At 46.5% G+C, this 22,323-nt stretch overlaps 1 protein-coding gene across 1 annotated transcript in view; it reads right to left on the bottom strand.

The window, feature by feature from the left end:
- Window positions 1-22,323, bottom strand: part of SNX30 (sorting nexin family member 30) — a 91,822-nt gene that overhangs the window by 19,433 nt on the left and 50,066 nt on the right. The window contains exons 5-7 of the mRNA XM_059657712.1: window positions 19,151-19,346; window positions 17,392-17,591; window positions 3,862-3,948 (exon numbers count right to left, since the gene is read on the bottom strand). Coding sequence (XP_059513695.1) covers window positions 3,862-3,948; window positions 17,392-17,591; window positions 19,151-19,346 — 483 coding nt within the window. The remainder of the gene's footprint in view (window positions 1-3,861; window positions 3,949-17,391; window positions 17,592-19,150; window positions 19,347-22,323) is intronic.

The following is a 22,323-nucleotide window of genomic DNA, read 5'->3' as shown; positions in this document are numbered from 1 at the left end:
ATCAGCCCTGACCCATTTCCTGATATCTTGGCTTTCATCTCACCAACAGGAGCTCTGGAGAGTGAAGCTCAAAACCACATAAAGCAGCCCAGCCAGTGTAGCTCAGCAGTTGAGCATCAGCCCAGGAACCAAGAGGCTGCCAGTTCGATTCCTGGTCAGAGCACATGCCCGGTTGCAGGCTCAATCCCCTGTGGGGGGCATGCAGGAGGCAGCCAATTGATGATGTTTCTGTCTCATCTATGTTCCTTTTTTTTTTTTCATCTATGTTTCTATCTCTCTATCCCTATCCCTTCCTCTTTCTCTAAGAAAATCAATAAAAACACATTTAAAAAAACAACACCTGCCCTGGCCAGTTTGGCTCAGTGGATAAAGCGTCAGCCTGCAGACTGAAGGGTCCCCGATTCGATTCTGGTCAAGGGCACATGCCTCGGTTGCAGGCTCAATCCCCAGTAGAGGATTTGCAGGAGACAGCAGTCAATGATTCTCTCTCATCATTGATGCGTCAATCTCTCTCCCTCTCCCTCTCCCTTCCTCTCTGAAATCAATAAAAATATATTTAAAAACAAACAAACACATAAAACAAAGCACAGCAAAGGCTTTAGCCATTCACTTCCCAGATGTCTGTCTACTGCTGAAGGGTGGCTGGGAGGATAGGTGGTCAGGAGGAGTGGGAAAACAGAAACCTTAGGACACCAAGAAATAATGCCTTAAAAATGCGTTTAGACAAAAGAATATTTTTAAGTCATGACAACAAACTCAGCAAACACGTTCAGCATTCCTACTAGAGACAACTCGAATGGGCAGCAGAGGCTCCACCAATGGAGCACTTGGGGCCACATCCAACACTGCCCATCTCTGCACCCGCACAGCAGTCACAGGTCTGAACCCCGCCAAAGCCAATGAGCAACCCAGTCCAAGCCGGGGCAGAGCTGGGATTTGCAGCCAGGGCCGTCTGATTCAAAATCCTGTGCTCTTTCTACCAAACCAGAGCCGACTTGGACTGACTGCCCTCCTCTGCCCACCAACGGAGCTGCTGCCCCAGACCCAACCTGGTGGTACAGTTTCTGCTGCCCCCGTCACAACCTCCATCGGGCTAAATATCACAATCCTGACGAGGTAGCAAAGTTAACTTGGGCAGGGCTCAGCATCCCACCAGAAAGAGGGGCGATAAAGACCGCCTAACGCAGCTGCTAAGAGGACGTAGCTGTGTCTGGACCCTGCTGGTTCGTCTCATGGGCTGGAAAGAAACCTGCTCCTCTGTAAACTCCTGCAGCCGAGAGGATGAGTGGGATGGGTCAGTGGTGCTCCAGGAAGTGAGAACAGCAGCAGCAGGAAGATTTCAACGCCCACTGGGAGGAGAAGAGAAGTCACCCGGGCCCGCAAGGGGAGAGAGCATGAGGCAGGAGCCCCGCAGCTTGGCTAGCTCGAACTCAGGAACAGGAAACAGCTGTTTCCTCTACTCCATCTGCCCCGAGACGGGTGTGAACTTCTGCAGCCAGCCAGCCAGGGCAAAATCAAGATTTAAATGGGCCTATTATTCACACCCTTTGGCTCCTGTCTTTACAAAAAAGCTGTCCCACACAGGACTGGACATATACTAAATGACAAAACGAGCCTCTGAGAAAGCTTGTATTCAGGGCTGAGCAGGTACAGATGCTGACAGAACTATTTAAGTGACATCTTTTAAATATAGGGTCCTCAGCTTGCAAAGTAGGCCAGTGGCGGGACTTGCCATCTCCCTTCCCCTCCCTGGCCAGGAAAAGTAACATCTATATTTACATTCGGGAGCTAAATTGTAAGAATAAAAATTTAAAATATATAAAGACAGTATTCTGTGTCATTCCTTTTTTGTTTTTTCATCCTCACCAGAGGATGTTTTTATAATTTTGAGAGAGGGGAAAAAGTGACAGAAAGAGAGAAACATTGGCATGAGAGAAACATCAATTGGTTGCCTCCCATACCTCTCCCGGCCAGGGGTCAAACCTGCAACCTAGGTACCTGCCCTGACCGGGAACTGAACTTGTAACCTTTTGGTGTATGGGATGATGCTCCAACCACCTGAGCCGCCGGCCAGGGCTCTGTGTCATTCCTTTAAATGAGACTGAGACATGGGCTCAGCAGACAGCACCATGTTCCAGAACGTCACAGGGCCAACCAGACTGGTCAATGGGACAGGCAGCTGGGAGGCAGAGGACAGCTGTGTGCACAGCTGTATTCCCATCATCTCCTCCCTCCAGACACACAGTATAGAAGAGGCTACCTCGCTCTCTGGCCAAGTCCCAGCTGCAAACACCGGGCTAATGATAAGAGTCCCCGTCTTTATAGTTGTACTCTCTGTCCTCAGCCTTCACTCTCTTGTGTAGACACTATGGGTGACACAGGACGCAATGCCACAAGTGTATTGCCTGCTGTGTCAAGCACACTGAATAAAGATCTTTGGCATAAACAAAAATAGGCAACTTATTGAGATGCTTTGTGCCTTGTTCCCTTGTTCCCTGAAATGGGGAGAGAACAGTGCCTTCCCTCTGGTGACGGCTGGGGGGATTATGTGAAGCAATAAACGTACCTGGTATAAAGGTACTGGACAGAGTCAGGTGTGCCATTTCTGAGGCTTGGTTTCAAATTCCCAAAGCCAGTTCTTTCTAGGCAATGAGAACCAAAGCAGAGGAGGAAACCCAAACAAACAGTTCTGTTGTCAAACTATTTCCCTGAAACTGGGGCCCCTGCTATTAATCTAATAACATCCCCTACCCCACCCCTTTTTCAAAAACAAATACACCTTCCAATTACAAACAAAAAGGAGCAGAGTGACATCACAATAGCTGGCAAGGTTCTAAAGTCCATGTGTGACCCCCTGCTGGCTGTTTGACCTTGGGCCTTGGTTTGCTCAATAAAGATGGTGCTTGAACCACATGACTGTTATATGGCATAAATGAGACAATACAAATACAAAGTGCTAAGCATACTGTAAGCACTTGCTTATTGGCTGTTATTGCTCTCGTTTTGAATCCTGGCTGGTGGCGGGGAGAGAGAGACAACAAATGGGGGTGGTACAACAGTTGTGAGCCTCCATCTAGACCAGTGATGGCGAACCTTTTGAGCTCAGTGTGTCAGCATTTTGAAAAACCCTAACTTAACTCTGGTACTGTGTCACATATAGAAATTTTTTGATATTGCAACCATAGTAAAACAAAGACTTATATTTTTGATATTTATTTTATATATTTAAATGCCATTTAACGAAGAAAAATCAACCAAAAAAAAATGATGTCGCGTGTCACCTCTGACACTCGTGTCATAGGTTCACCATCACTGATCTAGACCCTGCACCCTGGAGCTGGACAGCATCGGAAACTAGATCAGTGCTTCTCAAACTGTGTGCTGAAGGAGCACTTTCTGTTGGCTTTCCTCCCAATCCAACCACGTGGGAGTGCTACTGTGCATAACCAGTGTGCAGCTTGCTCCACGTGCAACTCTCCACGCTAGTGTGACACACTCGTCCCGAGCGTTCGACACAAATCACAGCACCTCCTCTCAGCTTCTATACCTTCCCGTCATGGATTGAGAATCCTGATCTAGACTGTTCTTCCCCCTTCTCCTCAATCCCATTCAGAGAGGGAGGAACTGGCCGTGGTTAGCAGAAAAATCAATCCCAGGAAAAATCAGAAAACTCAAGCTCAAGGACACATGAGGAGCACCCAGAAATAAGGCTGAAAGAAAGCAAAAGAGGGAAGGCAGCAGCACAGCCCAGCTGGTACTGAACACCTCCGTGGTCCCCATGTAGGGACAGGATTCACTGGGCTCTAGCGGGGATTTCAGGGTGCAGCCGGAGCAGCCCGCCCTCGCCGGGGGCTCCCTGACCTTGGGGCGGTCCTCCTTTCTCAGAGCCACGGCTTCCAGTTTGGCTTCGTACTCCGCTTGCACTTGGTCCCTCTTCTTCAACACGCTCTGTGGGAGGCAGAAAGGGGAAGCATGTTACACAGAGTTCACAGCGGGGCCTCCAAGCCCCAGGGACTGTGTCTTCACCCCCATCCTCCCAAACCATGGCGCCCAGGCCCAGCCACGTGCTCCTGGGACAGCTTGGCTGAGTGTGACATGTGGCATGGACTCTGGAAGAGGCAGAGTTTTTGTTGTTTTTGTAAACTTGTTTACTAGTATTAATTCATGCAAACATTTTCCAACTGGGGAAGAGAGAGGGCAAAGCTGGTACAAAAGGCCTCCTAAGCCATGAGCTTAGGTGAGAGAGAGATTAAAGACTTATCCCCAAACCAATTCCAGGAGGAAACAATAACAATGTATAGAAACATTTTTTACTATATTTGAATAAAATACAGTCTTATCCATAATTTTCAAACTGATTTTCCACTTTAAGGAGAGAAGGAGAACCATTCTGAGACAGCTTTCTAGTGAGATAACTCAGCCTGAATCTGAAAGTGACAGGATTCCGGGGAAAGGCAGGTGGGGTGACCAGTGCCCATCCATCGCCATGGTGATGAGAGGACTCTCAGCTGAGAGAACGGCGCTGTGCAGAAATGTGGAGCTTGGCAGGTGACAATGTACGATGTTTTCTGCTGTTCATTGAAAAGTCTAAACCAAGAGAGTTGATCCCTGGCAGACTGATTAGCTCACTGATCCATTAGCCATTTACATGTCCTCCATGCTAGGCCTGGTATACACAGAGCCAAGAGGTCCAGTCCCTACCTGAGGGGTTCCGGAGAGGGGAGAGGTGCAGGCACAGTGCGAGACTGCAGGTGCTCCATGAGCTGTGTGCAAGTCCAGGATGTCCGACAGCGAGCCTGCCAGAGTGAGTGGTAAATGGGCCCAAAGAAAGGCAGCAGGACGGAGCTCCAGTGGCAAACCAGGTGCTCAGGATGCAAAATTGAAGGAGACGCTCACCCATGAGCATGACTGTCTCCCTAGATCACGGAGGCCTGGCTCTTCCACTGAGGCACCAACAGGTAGACCAGAAAAGCATGCAGTTGACATTCTAGGGAAGCATCTGTTTCATCCAAGGGTTTCTCTTTTCTCCTTTTCATAGAATTACAATGGCAAGCTAACAGTGGTAAGAGTGTCCTTTCCCACTAATTCCAAAGTCACGTTGCTATAAAAGCTCCCCATCTTTCACTTCTCCCCAGTGTGGGGATGTTCCAGCAGAGTGCGAGGTCAGGCGGGAAGGAGCCGTTTCTTGGCTAAGCTGGGGGGTGGAGGAGCAGCTTGTGTCCCTGACAACGTGCTGAAAGGTGGTGAGTGACTCCATGGCTGAGAGCACTCTGGGGACAGCCTTGGAATGGAAATTCAACACCTGGAACCTTAAGTCTTCCCCCGAAGTAAGAGTTTATTGGAGATGTGTTTCACCGTGAGAAGAGACCACGAGGTCAAACCTGCAGTGGCTTATTTTCCATTGTTTGCCGCTCATCTTTCTCCTATGTTCTCGCGAGTTCCCTCCCCACAGTCATCACCCTTGGACAGAGAGATTTCCAGCACTGCCTTCTAGAATGTCCCACTGCGAAGGGCATGTTCTATAATGCAACACAGTAGTCACCAGCCTCATGTGCTGACTGAGCTCTTAAAATATGGCTCGTATGACTGAGGAACTGGATTTAACTTTTATTTAATTGTATCCGATTTGAATTTAAACTTAGTCACCTATAGCGATTGGCTGCATAAGACTAGAGAACCACAAAACAAAACAATCAGGCTTCCTTTCTGGACTTCATAGAGCCCAGGAAACATTCTAAATGCACTAGTCTGATACCAGCAGCAATAAAAATCACAGTCTCCATCCCAGAGATATAAGCAGGGTGCTGTCCTTGGAGACACACATGTGGTCCCGAGGGGCAATGAGACAGCAGGGAGGGGCGCTGGGATGCTGATACTGCCACGGCCTGCCTTCATAGGGTGCCTCACACCTTATGGGAAAAAGCACACATACCCAGTCGAGGGGTGGGCACGCGGATGAGTGGCCCCTGTAACACATCCTCGGTCAGTGTGGCCAGAAGGGGAGGGCTGGTGAGAGAACAGCCCCGGCGCCTCTCCTTGCCCTGCCCCACAACAGGCGAGGGCCCCAAGGTTCAGCCACACTCCCTCCTGGCGTAGCTCGGGCCTTCCCTGCCCTCTGTCTGCTCAGTCACTGTCACCCTTGCTTCTCCTGAGGCCAGAGCGCTGCCTTCTGCAGACTGACATCCCCCGCACCCCCCCCCCCCCCCACACACACACACACTGGGCAGCAGGAAAAACTCAATACAATGAAAGCCGCAACCACTCTGCAGGGCTGAAAGTGTACTGTCCCATTTTCTATGGAGAAGGCGAAGGTCCGTCCAGTGGAGGGACCGGCTGAGGCAGCCATTGGTTAATACCGTAGTGCTGACTCACCCGGGGTTTCCCAGTCTGACTGCAGGCCAATCACAAGAAAGGTGGGGGAACATGTTTTGAAGCAGGAGAATCTGTGTACAACCACCATCCCTGTTCAGACTGGTGGTGATGGTCTGAAAGGACTGCTCTCCTACCCAAACACTGGCTCTGTTGACCCCACTGGTCAACCAGCCTGTGGCTGATCAGGCCGCACCCTGCAATGGGGTGAAAGGGACAAGAGACCAAGGCGGCATTGGCAGAGAGGTGTCCCCATCACTGAGTGACAGCAAAAGGTACTCATCCTCTGAGCTTCCCACAGAACTTCACAGGGACCTCTGCATCCAGTGACACCAGAAACCAGAGCAGTGGCGTGCGTGTGTGGAGAAACTTTCCCCGGCATCTCCTCTCCACAGCCATCCGCTCCCCGTTTTTGTGCTGCCTCAATGTTTCCTCATTCGCCTCCCAGCTGCTGGGGATGCAGCAGAGAACAGAACCACAAAACCCGCTCCTTCATGGAGCTTACACTAGAGGGTAGGTGGACAGTACACAAGTAAAATATATTCACACAGAGCCCATGAGGCAGTGCCAGGTGTCGGGAGGAACGTGGAAGAGGAGAGGGGGGTGTAAAGTGCCCAGGGTTTGGAAGATGACAGGATTGTTCACAGGGTGGCCAGGGAGGGCCTCGGGGACAACGTGACTTTTAATTCACAACATGGAATCAATCCCTCTTGAACCCTGTATTTTTTTTTTAACCTTGAATTTTTTTTTTTAATGTGGAGCAATTCATTGTGATTTCAAAGTGTTCCCAGTAATATGAAATTTCACTACCTTATTTTCAAATACAAAGAGGGAAAATGACTCCGTTTCTTTAACAAATAAATTGCAAGGAAAAATAATAGATGGGGAGGGATTTTGAAAATATTTGAAAAATGTATGGATTTTATTTGGATCCCAATTTGGAAAAAATATATAAAAACAGCATCTGAGACAACTGAGGAAACTGAACGCTAACTAGATATTTGAGGATAATAAAAAAAGAAATTTCTTTAGGTGTGATGATGACACGGTTCTTTGTTTTTCAAAAGAATGCTCGTATTTTAGACATATGTACTAAATCTTTTTGTATGAAATAAATGATATCTGGGATTTGCTTTAAAACAACACAAGGGTGGGAGCTGGGAGGGGGTGGGAGCAGAGCTAGAACAAGATGGACCATGAGTGGCCAGCTGCTGGAGCTGGCTGATGGTACAATGGGGAATTGTTATATTTTCACTCTACTTTGAATATGTTTGAATTTTTCTATAATAAAAGTTAAGCAATGGAAACATAATACTTGTCATCCAAGTGTTTCATCGAGAAACTAATCACAGTCATTATACTACAATGACAAAAGTGTCTGGGAGTTGGATTACAGATACCTTCTGTGGTATGGCTTTCAACATCTCCACTGGATTCTTTCCAAGAAAGTGCCACAGTAGTTAGTATCGACCGGAAAGCTCAACACTTCCCTCTCCATCCCCAGTGCTCATGCTCATACCTTCCTCTGGGGCAGCTGTGGGCTCACAAACTTGTAGGGGGAGAAAGAGGCAGTCCAAAACTAGCCCCAATGCAATAGGTGAGCAGCTATTAAAAACAAAACTAAACAAAACAAAAACCCAACCTTCCCAAGTCCAGAAGGTTTTAAGCTCCAAAATATTCGGATGCAGGGTGAGAAAGTATATGAAGCAGCAGGGACAGCTTGGCCATGCGTAGAGAATTAAGAACAGAATGGTTCATTCTCTGGTCAGGGGCTGACAGCCCAAAAGACCCCAGAGGAATTCATGTAAAATGAGTGTTTAGTATGAAAGAAAGAAGCACAAGTGCTAATAAAAATCAAATACCGAACACAGCCCTGCAGCCTGTTTCTGGGTGGCTCTCTAGGAGAGCATTTACCTACAGGCAGGAAAATGAGTCTGACTTGGTACTGATAACGTCATTTATGATTAAACTAGAGGCACAGTGCATGAAATTCGTGCACGGGTAGGGTCCCTAGCGGCTGCCGGCCTCCCTTCCTGTGGCTGGCCGGCCAGCCCTGCCCTCTGGTCAAACTCCCAGTTGAGGGGACAATTTGCATATTAGGCTTTTATTATATAGGATGATTAAATTTAAGTTGCCCCTTTCAACATGCTCCTTTTGCACATTTATTCTATTGAAAACAGGATCACCTGTGAGTTCAATGTTCTAGGATAAAGTTGGTAATACTGGAACCATATATTTCCTCCTAATTTTAAAAGATAGTTGTTACAGAAAATTTGGAAATTAAAGAAAAATGTAGAAAGGGGTCAGGGGAAAGCATCCCTAAATCTTGTCTTTCAGGCACAAGCGGTAGCACATTATGTCTTCACTTCTCGTCTCTTATCTTGAATGACTCCTTTATGCTCTCCAATGTCCGTTGTCTCTTTTTGGCACTTCTGTTAGTTAGTCAGATGTTGAATTTTATAGTCTAGTCCTCTCGTTTTCATATATTTTCTCTCCAATCCTCAATCTGTTTTTTCGTTTCACTTTATATGTGATTTCCTTAATTTTTTCTTCTAACTCTTCTATTGATTTTTTTTCCATTTCCATAATGATCTTAATTTCCATGTGCTCTTTGTTCTCTGGGTTTTAAAAATTCTTGATTTATGGCTAAGATATCTCTAAGATATTTTTGAAGATATTAATGATTTTTTTCCTGGAAATTTTCCTCTCCCTCAATGATGTTTCACTCAATATGCTTTTTCTTCTTTGTTTTTACTTGATATTCTTATTAGAATCTTCTCTTAAATAGTTGGTGGCTTTTGTCTGTCTAACAAGCTGAGATGGAAGCACTGAAAACCTGATTGGAAGCTCTCTGCACATCGAGGGCTTGCTGACAGTTCTCTGTAGGGACTCTGCTGGGTCATTCTGTTGAGGATCTGCCCCTCCCCTCCAATATCAGTATCTCCCAGTCTCCTCTCCTGGCCTGTCCAGATAGTCAAGAAAAAAGCTCTTCTAATCCTTGCAGGGAAGGTATAAGGCCGAGAGCCAAAGTCTCAACATTCAGTAACCTTTTACTTAACATCCTGATTTTAGGACTTTTGTCCCTACCCTCAACTGTGCCCGGTGTCCACGGACTCTCTATTTTACCCCCTCCAGAGAATTTACCTCCAGTTCTGACATATGGGGAAGGGACCGTGGCTTGGGTGTGAGGCGTGAGAAAAGAATCAGAAGCTCTAACTTCTTCTGGGCTCCTAACATTCTTCTAGTCAGCTCCACCTTTCTGTCAGTCCCAGAGATTCTTGGTGCTCCCAATTCTTGGCCTTTCAGAAAAGTTCCACAGTGTAAACTTGGTGGCTTCTTAGTTTTACCCCACAGGGAGCTCCTAAGGCAGCTGGTTTGGGTTGCCTAAGTCCCCCCTCACCTCTACATTAGCTTTCTAGTCCCCAATTGTACTGATGTTGCCTCCCCTTCTATCATTCTTTGTCCTTACAGGTATATGGCTTTAAAAAAAAAAAAAATCATTCTGGCCCTAGCTGGTTTGGCTCAGTGGATAGAGCATCAGCCTGTGGACTGAAGGGTCCCAGGTTCAATTCCAGTCAAGGGCACGTGCCTGGGTTGCAGGCTTGATCTCCAGTAGAGGACGTGCAGGAGGCAGCCAATCAATGATTCTCTCTCATCATTGATGTTTCTATCACTCTTCCCCTCTCCCTTCCTCTCTGAAATCAATAAATATGTATATTTTTTAAAAAATCATTCTGGTGTCATTTTGTGCAATTTCATGAATAAGTTTAAAAATGTATTCAATCTGCTATCACTAGGAATCTCACAGCTTTAATATTACACTTTCTAATTTTTAAAAAACATTTGAGATCACGTACATTTCTATATCCCACTTTTTCATATTTTCAAGAAATTAGGGCCTCCATCTATAATCACTTTTGTTTAGGAAGGAGAGTTTTTCTCTCCCGACTCAATCTTCCAGGAAATCTCTTTAGTTTTTGAAAAGCACCAGAACTGGTCAACCTAAAGCAGCAATTTTCAACCTTTTCCACTTCATGGCGCACAGAAACTAATTCCTAAAATTCTGCGGCACACCAAAAACATATTTTTTGCCAACCTGACAAAAGAATAGGTATAATTTTGATTCAATCACACTGGACAACTATTATTGTGTTGTCTGTTGTCATTTTTAAATTTGACAGTCTACGGGAAAAGAGGTCAGTGCCCCTGACTAGATAGTCAGATACGGCATGCTTTACAAATTTTTGCAGCACACCAGGTGAAAATCACTGACCTAAGCATCAACTAATTACTTGACCTGTTAGCGCCACCTTGTGGCCCCTGAGGGGAAAGGCGGCTGGCTGAAAAAATCATCTTACAATTAAACAATTGGCATTTGAGTATCTCTAACTCAAAGATGAATTTTGTCTTTAAACCCAAATTTATGTATCCACGAGACCTCTAATCACGATCACTGATGACGTCCATATGATTGAGTCCAATGGTTGCTGTTTATCAAGGTCCTTCTCCTAAAAACATTTGGCTTTACAGAAGTAATCCTCCACTTTTTTTCCCTCCTACTACACTGACCATTCCTTCTCAGGCTCGTTTGCTACTCTTCCTCCTCCTAATTTTTGTCATGCCTCAGGGCACAGGTTAGACTGTTAACCTAAATCTCATCCCTAGATGATCTTCCCAACTCTCACAGATTTAAATGCCATCTATGTACAAATGACTCCCACATTTCTATTCTCACTCTGACATCACTACGTTAATGACTAATAGGCATTTTTTAATTCAACCTGGCCAAAACAACTTGATTCCCAACTTCCCAATCCATTTCTCCCAGACTTGTCCTGTTCAATAAACAGTACCACTGTCCACCCAGTTGCTGAAGTCAAAACCCAGGAGTCATTCTCAATTTCTTCCTTCCTTCCTTCCTTCCTTCCTTCCTTCCTTCCTTCCTTCCTTCCTTCCTTCCTTCCTTCCTTCCATCCTTCTTGTTGATTTTAGAAAGAGAAGGGAAAGGAAAGAATGAGAGGGGGGAAAGGGAAGAGGGAGAGAGGGAGAGAGAAAAACACATCTATTTGTTGTTCCACATATTTATGCATTTATTGGTTGCTTCTTGAACGCAGCCTTCCCAGAGATCGAACCCACAACCTTGGTGTATCCGGACAATGGTCTAACCAACTGAGCTATCCAGCCAGGGCAATTCCTGACTTTCTTACTTCACATTAACACAACAGCAGGTCTACTTGGCCACCTCATCCAAAATATATCCCAAATCCACCCACTTCCTCATCACCGTTTAGTGTAAGCTCTGACACCTCAGTTATCTGCCACTTGGCTACCTGTGACAGTCTTCTAAATGGTCCCCCGCTCCACTCCCACTTTCTACAACCCATTCTCCATACTGCAGCACTAGGTGTCTTCTTAAAGGAAGAACTATATACTGTCATCCCCTTCATAAAACCAGATAGCTTCCCTTTTATTCCTAACTAGAGGTCCGGTGCACAACATTCGTGCATTGGAGGTGGGGTGGGGGGTCCCTCAGCCCAGCCTGAGCCCTCTCACAGTCCGGGACCCCCGAGGGGTCCTTAGCGCTGCTGTGGAGGCGGGAGAGGCTCCCGCCATTGCCGCTGCACTTGCCAACTGTGAGCCCGGCTTCTGGCTGAGTAGCGCTCCCCCTGTGGGAGCACACTGACCACCAGGGGGCAGCTCCTGCATTGAGTATCTGCCCCCTGGTGGTCAGTGCACGTCATAGCGACTGGTCATTTTGCCATTCGGTCAATTTGCATATTAGCCTTTTATTATATAGGACTAGGGGCCCGGTGCGCGAAATTTGTGCACTGGGTGTGGGGGGGGGGGTGTCCCTCAGCCCAGCCTGCCCCCTCTCATATACTGGGAGCCCTCAGGCGTTGACCCCCATCACCCTCCAATCGCAGGATCGGCCCCTTGCCCAGGCCTGACGCCTCTGACAGAGGCGTCAGGCCTGGGCAGGGGACCCTCATTTCCCCCCATCACTGGTTCTGCCCCCAGCCCAGGCCTGATGCCTCTGGCCCAGGCATCAGGCCTGGGCAGGGGACCCCCAGACCCCTCCGATTGCTGGCTCTGCCCCTTGCCCAGGCCTGATGCCTCAGCCAGAGGCGTAGACCCCCATCACCCTCCGATCGCCTGATCGGCCCCTTGCCCAGGCCTGACACCTCCGCCAGAGGTGTCAGGCTTGGACAGGGGACCCCCATCTCCCCCCGATCACTGGCTCTGGCCCCCGCCCAGGCCTGAGGCCTCTGGCCCAGGAATCATGCCTGGGCAGGGGACCCCCATCTCCCTCTGATCGCTTGCTCCACCCCCCGCCCAAGCCTGACGCCTCTGACCCAGGCTTCAGGCCTGGGCAAGGGGACCATCATATCCCCCCAATCCCCGGCTCCGCCCCCCGCCCAGGCCTGATGCCTTGGCCAGAGGAGTTGACCCTCATCACCCTCTGATCACCAATCACCGGATCGGCCCCTTGGCCAGGCCTGAGGCCTCCGGCAGAGGTGTCAGGCCTGGGCAGGGGACCCCCAGCTCCCCGCGGTTGCAGGCTCCGCCCCTGCCCAGGTCTAACGCCTCTGGCCTAGGCGTCCGGCCCGGGCAGCGGGGACCCGCAGCTGCAGCGGCCCCGCGATCGTGGGCTCCGCTTTAGGCCCAGGCAAGGGACCCCTAGCTCCCGGGACTGCCAGCTTCGACCGTGTCCAGCTCCCATCGCTGGCTCCACCCCTACTTCCTGCTATCACTGGCCAGGGTGGCAAAGGCGCCTGATTCTCGGATCATGGCTGGGGGGCAGGGCAAAGGCGGCCCCAGGGCCGCCTTTGCCCTGCCCCCCAGCTCTTAGCTCCCCCCTGGGTTTCCGATCACTGTCAGTGGCAGGGGGCTTCTTCCTGCTTTCCCTTTCGCCTCCCTGCATTGTGCCTACATATGCAAATTAACCGCCATCTTGTTGGCAGTTAACTGCCAATCATAGTTGGCAGCTAATTTGCATATAGCCCTGATTAGCCAATGAAAAGGGTATCGTCATACGCCAATTACCATTTTTCTCTTTTATTAGTGTAGATAATAAAATCCTGACTCTTACCAACCATGGCCTTTAAAGATACAAATTCTACTATATGCCCTGGCCCCTATCTTGCCCCCTCTCACTTCCTCCCTTGCTCATTGGGCTCTACTCACGCTGGCCTCTCTGACCTGCAAGGACACGAAGCTCATTTCTGCTTTAGAAGTTTTGCACTGCCTGTTCCTTCTGCCTAAAATGCTCAATCCTGCATGTCATTTGAGTCTCCAACTGAAGCCCCTTCCTCTGTGTGGCTTTCCCTGCCACCCGCTCTTCTCTCATCTCACCCTAGTCATTCACCCACACCTCTGAGATAAGCCTGCTCTTGGACTTGTACATACACCTATCTCTTAAAAATAACAAGTTACATGACATACTGTAGCTATACAGGGTGGGGCAAAAGTAAGTTTACAGTTCCTATGGAAAATAAAACAACAATTAATGAATAACAATGCAAGCATAAATTCTGTTTCATGTACTCACAACTGTAAGCCTACTTTTGCCCCACCCTGTATATCTGTAAATATTTCAACTTCACCACATTGTCAAATTCAATTAAATATTTGCTGACCACCTTCTATGAACTAGACAGTGTGGGGAAACAAGATGGCCTTGCCCTAACCTTCTTTTTTTTTTTTTAATATATTTTATTGATATTTTACAGAGAGGAAGGGAGAGAGATAGAGAGTCAGAAACATCGATGAGAGAGAAACATCGATCAGCTGCCTCCTGCACATCTCCCACTGGAGATGTGCCCGCAACCCAGGTACATGCCCTTGACCAGAATCGAACCCGGGACCTTTCAGTCCGCAAGCCGACGCTCTATCCACTGAGCCAAACCGGTTTCGGCTGCCCTAACCTTCTTAAGTAAAGCTTCTCCAGCTCTTGGCCTGGTCATAATGACACCAATATTTAAAAAGCACTGACAGAAATTTGGTAAAAACTCTAAGATATTCTCTCCTAGCCCATCACTAACCTAATTACATTTTACACACGCACCATGTATAGAATGTGAAATTCCCTCTCAGGACTCACCTGCAGATGTCTACAGGGTATTTAACTTGAGTCCTGGGCACCATAGTAACTTTGTTATCCCTACTTCTCGGGCACTGTTCACTCCCACTTCACAGCATCCTTGGAAAACTCGTTTTCAACCATCTCTCTAGTACGAGATGTCCCCATTGTTCACTGAACATTGTGCACCTGTTCCACAGGGCCTGACAGCAACCCTCCTTTTTGTGTGCTTTCTCTCTACCTCCAAAGGGAACAGAATGTCCCTAAACATACCTGAGCTCAAGGAGAGGCAACTGAAACTCGGCCTTGAAAAGCAAGCTGATCTGGTTTCCTTCTGAGTTGATGTAAAGATACAGACTCAAGGCCACTGGTTGTTAGAATGGTGGCTATGGGACAGGGAAAAGATTTGCCTGTGGGGCCCTGTCTCTTCATCTATGAAATAAGTTAGAGAAGATGATTCCCAGAGGCCTTTTCGACCACAGAGAAGAAGCTCAGTCTCAGCCCCATTAGGAAAGGGCTTCAGTGAACGCCAGCATTTTCTCCACGCGGGGCTCCACTGACACTCAACTACTTCCCATTCCTAAGGCACAGGCCCAACTCCAAATCATGAGGACAAATATTCACTTTAGTTTACCCTAGGCCATTGCAGACTGACAAACGTCACCACACCAACACCTACTTCCCTACCAAAACCAAACCATGATGTCCCCAGGTCTGGAGATCAGTCAGTGGTTGAAAAGAACAGGTTTCACGCCTGGCTTATGAGGCTCAGAGGTTGACCATTGACATATGGACCAGGAGGTATCATTGTTTGATTCCTGGTCAGGGCACATGCCCAGGTGTGGGGCATGCAGGAGGCAGCCAATCAATGACTCTCTCTCATCACTGATGTTTCTCTCTCTCTCTTCCTCTCCCTTCCTCTTTGAGCTATATATATATTCATACTAGAAGCCCGGTGCACAAAATTTGTGCATGGGTAGGGTCCCTAGGCTTTGCCAGCGATCAGGGCCCATCAGGTTCCCCGCCTCCTCCTTCCCTCACTCCCTCAGTGCCCCGCTGCTGCTGGTTGCCTGCCATGTTCCGCACTGCCCCCTGGTGGTCAGCACACGTCAGAGTGAGTGATCGAACTCCCAGTCTCCCAGTTGAACTCCTGAGGGGACACTCTGCATATTTGCCTTTTATAGAGATAGATATAGAACAGTTTTCACACCAGTCCTTCACAAGCCCTCTATTCCAGGTTTAGTTTTCACGCCGAATAACAAAGTCTGTCCCATGTATACCTTAAAAAGCAGAACGTTATTTTGGAAGTAAAATTATATGTCACTCTTAGAAAAAGAAAATGTAGATAAGAATTCTTAAAAAGCAGTAAAGTCAAAAGGCCAGGGAGCCACTTAAGACACCTAACTCTCCTGAGGTCTTTAGTCTTGGCCACACGGACCCTGACAACCCTACGTGCAATCTTGGCTTTGCCCAGACCACTCTGCAGATACTTTCCTGTTGAAAAGATGGGGAGCAGGAGGCCTTCTTTCTTTCTAAATGGACTTAGCCCAGCTCACCGTGGGGCAGACAGGATTTCAGAGGCTGCCAGTCAACACTTCCTCCACATGCCCTTCTGCAGACAACACTGTAGACCCGCGAATTTCAACCTTTTTCATCTCATGTCACACTACACTAACTAATTACTAAAATTCTGCAGCACACCAAAAAATATATTTTTTGCTAGTCTGACAAAAAAATAGATGTAATTTTGATTCATTCATACTAGATGGCTATTGTGTTGCCTGTTGTCAATATTTTTAATTGAACAATATAAAGGAAAAGGTCATTGCCCCTGACTAAATAGTCAGGTATTGCATATTTTAAAAATTCTTGCGGCACACCGGTGTACCTGCCATGGCACAGCAGTTGAAAATCGCTGCTTGATTAACCCAATTAATGTTTCTCCAGTGAACAAGAAACTTAATACATAAGTGTCACACAGTGTGTGAAGAAAGAGAGCAAACAAGTGTTTCTTTGATGTATAACTTCAATTATTCAAACAAGCTTATTATGTCTCACTTATTATGTCAAACAAGCTCATTATTATTAAAAGTATTTTAATAAAGATGTCAGATAAATCCTTGCTAAATGAGAATTTAAAATCCTGCTTCAAGTACAAACATTTATTAAGTACAAACATACTTGCTCTCCAAACAGCCTAGGTACAGGCTGGGGCACTTTCTAGTGCAGGCATTAAAGCATTTGATCCTGAATTTCATCTTTATGACTTTTTTTCTAAAATATCACAAGTATATGCTTTGGGTTGGTTCTCTGTTCATTCCTTTTGCTGGGCAATTAAGATGTCCTTTTAATCTAAAAATTCATGTCCTTCAGCTTTGGGAGATTGTCTTGAATTATTTCTTTCATAATTTCCTTCCCTCAATTTTTGCTGTTCTCTCAATCAGAAACTCTTATCAGTCAGATATGCTGAAACTCTAAGATTAATCCTTCTGACCATTCTTTCACATTTTTAGTATTTTTGCATTTTTATTCTACTTTTCAACAACTTTGTTTTACTTTCCAAGATTTCTTCATCCTTATCTTCCAACATTCCTCTTCAATTTTATTTCAGCAACCATATTTCAACTTCCAAGAGCTCTAATTATCCAATTTCTCCTTTCCACAGCATCCTGTTCTTGTTTAGAAGACTTTATACCCCCTTGAACTCTCAGTGAACACTAATTAAAGAATTTCTTCCAAACTAGTTTTTTCACGTAATTCACATACTTGATTCACCATGTGTTCTATTTATATGTCCATGATGTCCATCCACATGTCTGATCCTGCCCACCCAGGATAAAGGAAACCTGTACCACATGCAAATAGGCAATAATCAATTGATTTTTTTGATAATAATTATAACCAAAAAAGTACCTAAGTGCACAAGACGGGAGCCAGCTTACCTTCATGGAGTCAGAGTATAAAATATATTCCCTGAGCACAGGCAGAAAGTCTTCTGTCATGTCATCTGTCAGCTCTTCCAAGGCTGTGGAGCAGTTGCCGATGCACGCTGACACGCCCTCCAGGGGTTCGGCCAGCTCCCCCTCTAGCGCGCTCCACGTGGAGTACACGGGCCCATATTCTCTGAGCTCCACAAGGTACTCTAAAGCGGGAAGAGGAACCAATAAGCTTGGGTGGGCAGCAGTCACTGGTATTACGGACTCAGTAACCAAGATGTGTTCACTCACCTGATCATGCTCCTCTTTGAACACAACATCGCTTATAACAATTTTTTAATTTCTAAAAGCTGATGCAACAATCAGCTCCACCCCATAATGAGAATGCCATGCTTCTGGGTAATGAGGACCACACTGCCTTCTGGGGGTAAATGGTAGAAACTACATCCATCAAATACCTAAAAAAATAACCACTCTCCTACCCACACAGTGAAGCAGTATTTTAACAGTGGTGGCAGAGTTTCCTATAGGTTTAGGGGATGTGTGGGGGTATTTTTTTTAAATCAGCCACAATGGAAAAATGGAATTTTAGGAAACATTTGATACAGGAGATGTGGTCTTACATAGGCAGACTCAGTCTTTCACTCAGGGGTTATCCCACCCTCTGGTCCTTAGATGTGGACGGTACCTACAGCTAACTCCCAAACCTGCAGGCCCCACATGATGCCATCAGTGTGTAAAGGAGAATTAAATCACAGGAACCAAGAAAAATGTTATTTCCCCTCACAAAGAAAATATGGCTCATCATTGTCACCAGGATTCTTGCCATGACAATAAAATGTCACTGCCATTTTTTTTTAGCAACCAATGGGTGGCGACTATTGGAGAATCCTTTCCAATGTGCTTCATATCACTGCCAGCATGTTCGTTAATACTGTTCAGGTATGTTTGGCTCACATGTGTGTAAGAAGGCAAAAGGCCCCAACATTCTTGGATACATAAAAGCAAGTGGCCATGAGAAGGGTGGGGAGGAAGTGGAAGAACGGCCAGGATGAATAAAAAAAGGCCTCACAACTCCCCAGGCCAGGGAGAGCGGGTTTGAAATGCAGCAGGGCTCGTTAGGATCATAACTTCGGCAAACACAGGTCACTACACTGTCCTTCTGTCCTTTTTATTTCAAAGAGGAAGGGAGAGGGAGAGATAGATAGAAACATCAATGATGAGAGAGAATCGTTGATTGGCTGCCTTTTGCATGCCCTATATTGGGGATCAAGTCTGCAACCCAGGCATGTGGCCTGACTGGGAAGTGAACCGTGACCTCCTGGTTCACAAATTGATGCTCAACCACTGAGCCATGCCAGCCAGGTCTTTTGTCCTTTGGAACCACTTTTCTGCCAGAAGATACCGGAGTTTGTTTTTAAACCATCATTCTTATTAATGAAGGGAGGTTGAGTCAGTCAGTATCTCCACTTCTAAAGCTAAAGTTAAGAGGGGGAAGTGGGAGAGCCTAGATACTCAGAGGTGGTTGTTTGCCCTGGGGAAAGCCAACACTAGGCTGAAACGCAAGGCAAAGGAGGAAGCACAAGGTTATACTCTGCTCACAACTACCTCCTCCCTTCCTTGTATTTACTTATTAGTTTTATAAGCAGAACGTGGCCTGGTTCCATCACTCCAGTGCTTCCGCATTTGATTCTACTTAGCACACGACTGACATTTCTGCAAATGTGGTCCCTGGGCACAATCAAACTCGCAACAAAGAGCTCACCTATTTCTTCTTTGATGATCCGCTGGGCTATCCGATCTATGGTTCCCAGTTTGAGTGCAAAAGTGTCCAAGTATTCGCCGATGGCTGCAAACTCCAGAGGCCGACTCCTCAGCTTGTAGCCTCCGGCGACATGCTTGACCGACTCGCCCACTCTGGTCAGCAGCGCCATCCCTTGCTTCTTGTAGGCATTCAGATCCTAAGGATGACAGATGAACAAACAAGCTCGAAGGGCTCAATCACTCACACAGCCAGGACTCAGTAACCAACTCCATCAGACAGTTGCTCTTGGAAACGGGAGGACTCAGAAAATAAGGAGCTGAGTTAGAGGACCTAACCACATACACAAAGGTGCCCTTTCCTTGCCATCACGTCCACCAAGCTCATGGCCTGCCTTTCTAACCAGGTTCACTTACCTGAGCATGCTCTCCTTTAAACAACACTGTGTTTCCAACATCATTTTTAAAAAACTTTGACCAAAAACAAAAAGTCCCTTCCTCCCTTGCAAAATATCCTAAGTTGTCTTTAGAACCAAAATTCAAGGACTGAAATTCATTCCATTCATTTATTTATATCTCAACCAAAGCCAAATAAGTAGAGAGTAAAGGGTGGGAAGCCAGACATGGGGACAGAAAAGCCAAGGCTAGAGAACTCAGGGCAAGGGCAGCTGCTGTAACAAAACATTGCATGTTGGGCTTCTTGGTCAAGGCATACATGGGAAATACAGTGAGCAACATAACCATTGTATCTCAGTTTAAAAATCACATTAGTCTGCCAGGTAAAACAAGCTTCTTCCTATCGCTAAACTCTAAGAGGAGCTGACAGTGTCTTAAGTTGTTCTATGTCCCTAACTTGAACGGTGCCTGTTCAAGAAGATAGAGGATGCAGGTGTCTGTTCCTTCTGTCCACTCTCGATACAAACAGAATGTTAATTCCTAGTCCTAGAAAGGCATGTCCACAGGGAGATAGGGGACCATTGCTTTCTGGTGACCCCGTCTGAGGTAGGGATAGGGCAGAGGACAGGGAATCACAGTGAACACAGCTGTCCCATTTGACACACAATCGAAGCTTGGATCTCTGTGGCTGAAGTGTAGACGCCTCCTGATTTCACTTCCTTTTCCTTCTTCATGCAGTCAGGGCCTTCACTTTTGCTCTTGATTCCACACCCTTTCTTATCCACCCCACTCCAGCTACCCTTCCCCTCCCCTGTCTGTATTTTCAACTTCTATTCCTTCAGCATGTAAACTATACCCAAGGCTTGCCCATCTTAAAAACAGCAGAAACCACCTCCAGCCCCCATCCTCTACTTCTTTCCTTGTTTTCAAAGTCTGGCTGCCTGAGAGAAAGTTCTAAAGAATCCATTTCCTGTTCTAACTTCAGACGTTCTAGACCCCCCAAAAAATATCCTCATAAGCACCGGGCTTTCACAAGACCATAAGGAAGCCCTGGAATTCTCAGCATTGCTTCCATAGACAGTGTTTTTTGGGGTAAGGCTAGGTCCAAAAGGGCTCCTTGAACTGCATGCGCTCTAGTTCGAGTAGAGCTTTGAAAGGGCAACGCCAGTTATCCAGGTTCGTTAACATGCTGAACAGTTATTTATAGTACCTCTCTGACTGTTGCACCCATTCTGCCAACGATGAAAACACAGATTTGAACATAGTTGATACTGAGTGTCCCCTACCACTCCCAGCATTCCTGGCTGCTGCTTCAAGGCGCTTCTGGTTTGGGATAAGATCATGTCATCACAAGGAGAAGGATGCTTCTGCATTCACTGTGGCAGAACGTGCATGTGGGTAATTTAAGAACAGGACTACGTTTTTGCTGATGTGTTAAAAGAAAAGGTGGGGTGCTGGAGAGATGAAAGGATGGGAATATGGGGAGTTGTTCTTTAATGGGTACAGTGTTTCAGTTCTGCAAGATGAAGTTCTGTCCAACAATGTGAATATACTTAACATTAATGAACTGTACATTTTCAAGTGGTTAAGAGAGTCAATTTTATGTTATATGTATTTTACCATAATTAAAAAGAAAACATTGGGTCATTTAGTGCATGTAGTTCAACAAGTAACACTGATTAGGGCTAGACTTTGTTCTGCTTAAACAAACCAACTCCTCTTACTCACTCATATGAATTTGGATTTTGATTAAGACATTGAAGAACTATTTTTTAAAAATCATTGCATACTGCCTGGCGCACAGATAAATATTACACACACACACACACACACACACACACACACACACACCCCTTTCTATTTATTCTTCACACAGACTCCCCATCACCAGGGCCCAAGTTCCCCCCGCCACCACCCCTTTAGCTCTCTGTGTAATTAAAATGACTAAGCTTGAGGGCCTGCCTGGCCAGTGGACCTATAATTTGAGTGAATCAGTGAGTTGTACCTTGGCGAACAGGACGGATTTTACTTTATATAAGCTGAAAGAACTATATGTGGGGATCAGTTCACCAAAAAATACTTATTTAAAAAATAACACAAGTTTGACCTGTTGGGGAAAAGGCCTCCCGGAAAAAGAGAAGATGAATGGGAATGTCATTGATGAGGCTAAAAGCCAACTGAGGTTTAAAAACAACAACAACCTCAAACACTAAAGGACTTTGACATGTGATTTCCATTGTCTGGAATGACACCATCTTCTAAAGACTTTAATGTCAACTCATGTTATCTGTAAATATTTCTCAATTTTGCCATTTCAAAAAAGAACACTGGAAAGTACCTGGCCCTCAATACATTTGCACCATAGGAAAAATTACCTGTGTCCTGAATATGGGAATATGATACATGAAACTAAAAGGAAGGAGCTGGAAGGAAGCTGGCACGAGGTCGCATTCCTACAGACAATTAGAGGAGGGCGCCGCAGGTCTGCTGGCCGGGCCTGCCAACAGGGAAGTGCAGAGAGAAGTCGAGTTGAATTTGAATACACAGAATCTGGCAACTGGGGAGAATCCAACTAGTTCTCTGGCCACGGCTGGGAAATGCCCACCTGATTAGAAACTTGGCTGTGGGCAAGTCATGCTGAACTCCCCTTGGTCAGGCAGTTGTTGCAGAGGAAAAATGTGACCTGAGGGGCCACAAAGACCCAATTTCAAGTCCTAGTGGTGCCACCTGAATTGTACAAACTCCCCGAACTGGTTTCCTCCTCTGTGAAACGGGGTACAA

This window comes from Myotis daubentonii, chromosome 11 (assembly GCF_963259705.1).
Source record: "Myotis daubentonii chromosome 11, mMyoDau2.1, whole genome shotgun sequence".
NCBI classification, from domain to species: domain Eukaryota; kingdom Metazoa; phylum Chordata; class Mammalia; order Chiroptera; family Vespertilionidae; genus Myotis; species Myotis daubentonii.
Note: the sequence above shows the minus strand (reverse complement) of the source record. Positions and strands in the feature narration are given on the sequence as shown.